The sequence below is a fragment of the Chrysochloris asiatica genome, unplaced genomic scaffold, assembly GCF_000296735.1.
Source record: "Chrysochloris asiatica unplaced genomic scaffold, ChrAsi1.0 scaffold00156, whole genome shotgun sequence".
NCBI classification, from domain to species: Eukaryota; Metazoa; Chordata; class Mammalia; order Afrosoricida; family Chrysochloridae; genus Chrysochloris; species Chrysochloris asiatica.
The window spans coordinates 3,178,855-3,187,087 of NW_006408674.1; the positions used below are offsets into that span (position 1 = coordinate 3,178,855).

Consider the following 8,233-nt stretch of genomic DNA (forward strand, 5'->3'; position numbering starts at 1 on the left):
AAAAACAAAAAAAAATGCTTGGCACAACTTTTCTGGCCTGTTTCATACCAATGCAGTTTCAGTTTCCTTAAAACTTCCTAATAATAAACCCCCATGATCATCCTGTGTCTTTCAAAAAAAATCTATCAAGATTACTCCTTTGGGATCCCAAAAATTAGTCACCATAATTTTCTAAGGTGACCTCTCTGCCTTGAAATTTGGCACAACAGATCCCCTAAGATGCCACTGGGATCTTGGTCTCTGGATCCTATTGGTAAATCCACAACTTGTTCTCAGTTGCAATTTGCTCATAAAATTGCCTTCTTTAACTTTGATCTTGCTTAACGGACTGATGGAATGGTTAACTCTTTGAGCTTGCTTATCTTTGCTCAACACATTGGGCACCCATCTTTTTCTCTCTCTTTTTTTTTTTATTTTTGAGGGCACCCTAATGAGACTAAAACATGTGCATTGCTGACAGAACTTGTCTGCAGTCTTTCACTGATGTGCAGAGACATGTTCAAACACATTTTGTTTGGAATAAACCCGTGCATGTATAAACTAGAACCCTAGTAGCAACTCTTATTGGCTTAGCCTCATGTGTGTTAATAATATTGTCATGAAGTAGGAGGGTAAGTCAAAAAGTAATTGTTACTAGCGTTCAGGAAGTACCTAATCAAGATGGAAAATTATTGAGAAACAATAGCTTATTATCAGAACATTATCTTTTGGTTGAATAAAGGTTTCTATAATTTTGTAGCAATGCTTTTTGACTTACCCTCGTATATGGTTCCTTTACCTAAAACTACAAAATGGTATTCCGGGAGATGAATAATTTGAGTCCATGAGAGTTGGACAGATCCTTTGATATGAAAGTTTAGTAGTATAAAGATTTCAGTTTTTTTTAAATTTATCTTCAAGCATACTTCCTTTCGTTGATCTTAGAAGCAAGGATGGCAAGACGTCATCTCACATACTTGGGGTTTCCAAGGAGTGACTGGTGGGTTTGAACCGCTGACCTTGTCGGCTCTCAGTCCAGTGCTATACAAAGTCACTATGAGTTGGAACCAACCCTACAGTACTTAACAGCATGGCATACTTAATAGAATTCTGAATAGTGTAAATACATTTTTTATATGCACTGAAAATCAAAAATTTCATGGAACTTGCTTTGTGACAATAATCGCTTTATTGCAGTGGACTGGAACCAAACCTGTGTGAATTTAATACAATTCCAGTCATTGTTCCAGTGGAATTTCCTTTAAAATAGCAAATTCCGAAATTCGTATGGAAAAAGCAAATATGAAATCGCAAATAAAATGGTGAAGAACACAGTGTTGGGGAGTAATTGTCTTACCAGATCTGAAACTATATTTTGAAATCTAAATAATTAAAATGTGATAAAAAAATTTACAATTTAAATTATAGAATGTATTTTTAAAGACCTAAAACTATTATTGCAGATCTTTCACCCTTTTATAAGTTGGGTTATGAATCTTTTTATTGTTGAGTGTTAAAAGTCAAATTCATCTTGAAAGAGCACGTATTATCTGAAAATATTGCATGAGCTATGCTTGGAAAATAGAGAACATTCCAAATCTGTGGATGATAAGAGAGATGGCAGAGTACTGCCTGGTCACTGAAGCATTTTGTCACAAATAGTCGATGAGATCTTGATCCTAAATCTTTCTGCTAATCCCAGAGCCCTCCCCTTGCTCTCCCTGCTCTTGGTCTTCCACAGCCACTTCAGAACCTCGGTAATCTGAGTGATGAGGGCGGTACAGATTGTGTGATCTCTGCAGCTGCTCATGGGGCTTGGTAACAAGTCCACCTTTACAAAGGTTTGACCCTGCTGGCTCCGATGCCATCCTTTCTCCCTTGCGGAAGCTGAGCCCGGTGTCCTGAGGGCCTTCAAACTCAGGCACATAAAGAACTCATTCCTTTAAGGACATTTGGGGTTTTCTGGAATTTTGCAAACACACACCTGAGTCTCCCTCATACATACCAAAATGTCAGTTTGAGGACTAAGGTGCACCTGATCCAAGCCACAGTTTTTTTGAGTAGCCTTATATACATGTGAAAGTTGAACAGTGAATGAGGAAAACCCTAGTAGAAGAATTGATACATTTAAATGATGATGTTGGAAGAGAATATTGAAAGTACCTGGGATTGCCAGAAGAATTAACGAATCTGTGTTAGAAGGAGCCAGAATGCTCCTTTGAAGGCAGGATGACAGTATTCATAGTTCAGACATATCAGGAGGGACCAGTCTCTGGAGAAGGGCATTATGCTTGGTGAAGTGGACGGTCAGCGTAAAAGAGGATTGCCCCCAATGAGATGGATTGGCATAGTCGCAGCCACAGTGGGTTCAGCTGTAACAATTGTGAGGCTGGCGTTTGACTGGGCCATGTTTGCTTCTATTGTGTGCGGGGTCACTATGAGCCACAGGCAACTCAATGGCACCTGACAACAGTCACTTAAAGGAAAAATAGTCTCTGTTGTCAAAGATGAAATTCAAGCTTTTTAGTAAAAATTAGATTTTTGGAAAACCTGTTCCCACTATTATGAGCTTGACAAATACCCGAGACATTTCTACTAAGGCACATGGTGATATTTATAAGTGTGATTAGTGTATTATATAATATAATGTATCAACATTTAGAAGGTCTGCATAATTTGGCAAACCAGTATGACCAAGACATGGCATTCAAAAGTATGCATGAGCAAGAGATTCACTCAATGTTGTAGCTAGAACAATCTATTTATCAGAATATAAAATTCATTTTGCTATGGCTACCACAGATACCACAAAGTCTGTGGCTTAAAACAACAGAAATGTATTGTCTCCCTATTCTGAAGGCTAGAATGTGAAACCAAGATGGAGGCAACACTGATTCCTTTGAGTGCTCTGTTGCATTTCTGTCTCTTAGTTTCTGGTGACAGCCCCGAGTGCTTCTTGTTCCGTAGCCTTTGGCAGCATGGCGCCAATCTCTGTCCACATCTTCACATGGCCTTCTTAGTCTCTCTGGTTCTTCTAAACCCCTTCTAAAGATATCAACCCATAATATATGAAGGGGCTTCAAAAATCCATGCAAAAATTCCATTATCATTTCATTCTGCTTTTCCATGAACAACTTTTGCAAGCCATCTCAGATCCTTTTAGATTTCATTTTGCAATTACCCATTGAAATCGAACACTTGTCAAGTTTTGGAGTAATACCAAAAAAGAATGTCTAACCTACAAAAATTTTTTGAAAAAACAACCTTTGTCCTTTTCCAACTACCTATCTTTGTGAGAGAGTGCTGGTGTGGTAATACAGGATAAGCATTGAGCCTCAAGGTCGATTTGAACCACAAGGTCATCAGTTCAAACTCACCAGTCACTCCTCGGAAACCCTATATAGGCACACTGTGAGTCAGAACTGACTTCATGGTACTTAGCGGCAGCAACAGGAATCTTTGTAAGGCCAAAGTTTCCTCATATACAGCATACTGGGGCAGATTGCATGCAGAAGGAAATATCAGAATCCAGCTATCTATTATTAAGCAAAATATTTTAAAAATTTGCAAAAATGTTAAAATATTTAGGTTAGTAATTGAGTGCAAATAGATTGCTACACCCAAGGTCACTAGTCCAAAATGTGGCCCCTTAGCCGATGGAGAATGCTTTATGGCATTCCCACTAAGATCAAGATCAAGGGAGGCTGCACCCTTCCTTTGTTATTATTCAGTATTGTACAGGAAATATTAGATAATGCAATTAAATGAGAAATCAGAGGCTCCCACGCACAAAATGTGTAAAGGGCGACTCTCTCTATTTTCAGATGACATGATAGTATACCTGGGAAACCCCAGAGAAATCAGAGTGATACAACTAGTACAAATAATAAAACAGTCCAGTGAAGCAGCACACTGCAGCACAGAGAATGTAACAGTAGAGAAATTGTAAATTATTTACAATAATACCAATCAAGAAATCAAACAGGAATTATTTTGGCTAGACACAAGGTAATTTTAACATGCTCCTAGAAGATCTGTGTTGGAAGAAGTACAGCCAGCGTGCTCCTTAGAGGCCAGGATGGCCAGACTTCATCTCTCATACTTTGGACATATGGTCAGAAGGAACCAGTCGCTGGAGAAAGATATCATGTTTGATAAGATGAAGGGTCAGAGAAAAAGAGGAAGACCCCCAGCGAGATGGATTGGCATAATGGCAGCATCAGTGGGCTCGAGCGTGGCAACAGTAGTGAGGTTTGCCCAGGATCGGGCAGTGTTTCGTTCTGTTGTGCACAGGGTCGCTATGAGTCAGTACCAACTCGATGACACCTAACAACAACAACAACAAAACACAAAGCTGGCTTGAACAAATAGAGAAACATCCTCTGTTCTTTCATAAGACAACTCGACATTATGAAGATGCCTCTTACTACTGAAGTTAATTTATAAATTCAATACAATCCCAATAAAAATACCAAAAAGCTATTTTATGAGTTAGATCGGTTTTACAAAATGTGTGTGTGGAAAATCAAATATACAAGAATAACTAAGAAAAGATTGAGAAAGTAATACGATAATGAGGGAATAACTCTCCTAGACACTAAAGCATACAATGAAGCCTTCATAATTAAAACAGTATGGTTGTTGTTTTTGTTAAGTTTTGTTGAGTTGATTCCAACCCATAGCGGCCCTATGTAGGGTTTCTGAAGAGCAACTGGTGAGCTTGAACCACCAACCTTGCAGTTCAAACCAATTTGCAGTCCAGCACATTAACCCACAGCGCCACACCAGGGCTCCTTAAATAAATAAATGGTGGTGGTTATGTGCCGGGGAGTTGATTCCATTCACAGCATAGGGTTTCCAAGACTGTAAATCTCTATGGGAGCAGAAAGCCTCATCTTTCTCCTGCGGAACAGCTGGTAGTTTTGAACTGCTGACCTTGACGTTAGCAGCCCGACTCATAACCACTACACTACAAGAGCTCCTTAAATAGATAAATAGGCAGTGGAATAGCAAAGAAAGTCCAAAATTAGAATCAGTTACTTGTGGAAATTTAGTATATGATAAAGGTGTCATATCAGATCTTTACTGCAGTAAAGATGGACTTTTTAATAAATATTGATAAGGCAACTGGGTAGCCCCATAGTGGATAAAATTAGAATCATATATTATATTCTACACAAGAGTAACTACAAGTGAATTAGGGACCTAAGTGTGAAAAATGAAACTCCAGACATAGCAGAAGAATCCATGGTGACAAACCTTTAACGTTGTGGGATAGAGCTTTCTAGGAGTCCTGGTGTGGCACTCTAGGATAAGCACTGGACTGCTAGCCATAAGGACAGCAGTCCAAACCCACCAGCTGCTCTTCAGAAAACCTATGCAGGGTTACTGTGAGTCAGAACCTCACAACGGCACTTAACAAGACTTTCTAGCTGGAACTCAAAGTTTAGAGGCAGTAAAAGAAAAGACTGATAAATCTGACTGCCTAAAAATTTAATAATATTTTTACATGACCAAAAAAAAACCCACAAGCAAAGTCAACTGGGAGAATATCTTTATAGCATAGGCCACAAAGGCCTAATATGTCTAATATGTATGTGTTGTTGTTGTGAAGTGCTCTTCAGTTGATTTCGGCCCCGTATAGGCTTTCCAAGGAGCAGCTGGTGAGCTTGAACCACCGAACTTGCAATTCAGACGACTTTGCAGTCTGATGCATTAGCCCACAATATGTATATACTTTTAAAAATTAAGGCACAATTGTCCAAAAAGTCTGTAGACAAATGGAGAAAAGATAATAACTGACAATTCACTAAAAAAATTAAATGGTCCTCAGACATATGAAATAACATTAAACCTGTCACCCTGAACAAATGCAAATTAAGCCAACAGTGAAATACTGTTTCTCACCTGTCAGACTGGCAATTATTTAAGACTTGACAGCACATTCTATTGGCAAGGAGATGCGGATACAGTTCCCCACATGTATGGCTGGTAGGAATGCAAATTTTGTATAGCCCTTCTGGAGGGAAGTTGGCAATAGTTAGCAAAACTGCATATGCACTAATTTTCAATCCGGCAATCCCACTTCCAAGGATCTAGTCTGAAGATACATTTCCCACAGTATGAAGATCCATGTCCACAATTGTTTGTAACTACAAAATGCTTGAAACAGCTCAGTGCTCATCCATAGGAAAGCGGTTGGATAAGCCATGATCCCACCACTCAGGGCAGTACCCTGCAATTCTAAAAAAGAATGGGGCCGATCTCTAGGAAGGGATGTGAAGGGATTTCCAGGACATGTTGGCAAGTGAAGTATGCAAAAAAGTATCTACAGTTGGCTGCCCTTAGCATAAGAAGGATTGGGCTCTAAGAAAAAAGCATGCATCTGCTTATTTGTGCAAAGGAAATATGGTAAGGATCAACCAGGCACCGGAGAGCATCAGTACCTACAGTAGGTGGATGAGATAAGGATGGGAAGAAGAGGGGAATGGGAACAGGCAGCCGGGATGAGGAAGAAGTGGCATTTCTCTGAGTCTTAGAATTGTCATGTTGTACATGCCCTTCAGGGTCTGTGCAAGGAGCCCTGGTAGCACATTAGTTAAAACACCTGACTGCTAACCTTAAAGTCAGCTGTTCAAACCTACTAGCCACTCCACCGGAGAAAGATGTGGCAGTCTGCTTCTGTAAAGATTGTTGTTATTGTTAAGTGCCGTGGAGTCAGTTGTGACTCAGTGTATAGGGTTTCTGAGGAGTGGCTGGTGAGTTTGAACCACCGATCTTGTGGTTCAAACCAACCTGTGGTCCAGTGCTTATCCTACAGCGCCACACAAGGATGCCTCTATGAAGTTTACAGGCTTAGATTCTGACTCATCAACCCCATAGGATAAACTAGAACTGTCCCCATAGGGCTTCCGTAAAGATGGCAGCCTTGGAAACCCTATGGGGGCAGTTCTAGTCGGTCCTATAGGGTGGCTAAGAGTCAGAATCAACTCACTGGCAATGCGTTCGGGGTCTACAATGATGGGCTCTCACGTGCTTGTGTGGCTGTCACTGTGGACCTTCGGTCTGACCTGGTGTCGAAATGATTGTGTTAAGTGATACACAGTGTAAAATGTAAAGTTTCTTCTTAGCAACAGCCCTTGTCTAGACAGTAACAACACAAAATGCGCGTTTCCACACAGCATCTGTAACTAGCCACTGCTGCTCTAGAACCATGTGCTGCAGGAGTCAGGAACCTAACTGCAAGCTTTTTCTGATCAATGAACAGTAAAGATTGCTTTAATCAATTTCTTTCTATCCCTATCATTCCTTTTCAGGCTTTAATTAACATAACCACCCGCCAACTTCTCCTTTGTAGCCTTAAACAAAACCTTAAATTCCTCCCCCAAGGTGAACCATTGGCTATATGTTTCCTCCTCGCCTGACAGATTAATAATTTCAACTCTAGTGATTCGTGTTTGATTTTGATTTCGCTTCTCCCCCTCCTCCACTCCACGGTTTGTTTTATTCTTTGAAAACATACACTTTGACTTTTTTCCATATGGGCTTTTTACCAAAATGGCCTTATTCACTAAATGTTTGGACCAAAGTTTGTAAATGTTAAGATGAGTCATTTGCATCCCATCTTCCTTAAGGTCTTCTGCATCTTCCTCTGGTGCAGGTGATAGTCTGCCACGAAATGATCACATGACAACATGCAGGAGAGGAGCAGGAAGTGAGGGTGGGGTCATTCATTCATTGGCTCGCCTTCCAATCCTGCAGAGTCAGTAGTAGATCTGTAGTTTCAATTACCTAAAAAAAAATCATAGGCACTTTGGTGATGACCATGCCATTCTTCATTTCAGGAATGACGATACCTGAAGAAGATGCTGATGTGGGACAAGGCAGTAAATATTGCCTTGTGGCAATTGGTAGACTCCAGGTAAGAACAAACTCAGTCTTTTTCATCTTAAATTAGGGCTTATGATTAAAACAGGCAAGAGGTTTAAATGCCTGTTCTGATCTCTGGGCACTCAATATTTGGTGGACTTCATGTCTCTCATGCTTATGAATCAAGGATGAGGCTGAAACTGGGGCAATCGAAGAGGGTCAGGAAGGTTCATCAACAAGGTCCTTGTTCCACTGAGGGGGGTGTACCAGTCCCTGCCCCACACGTGTACAAAGCTGAGTTCTGCTCTCTTCATGCTCTTGTTTAACCACCTTAAATGTTCCCCCCTGGTCTACAGGATGATGTCTAAACTCTGTTCCCCCCTGG

At 40.4% G+C, this 8,233-nt stretch overlaps 1 protein-coding gene across 1 annotated transcript in view; it reads left to right on the forward strand.

Annotated features, from left to right (window-relative positions):
• The window catches only part of ARNT2 (aryl-hydrocarbon receptor nuclear translocator 2), a 207,574-nt gene that overhangs the window by 135,709 nt on the left and 63,632 nt on the right, over positions 1 to 8,233 (forward strand). The window contains exon 9 of the mRNA XM_006870911.1: positions 7,824 to 7,900. Coding sequence (XP_006870973.1) covers positions 7,824 to 7,900 — 77 coding nt within the window. The remainder of the gene's footprint in view (positions 1 to 7,823; positions 7,901 to 8,233) is intronic.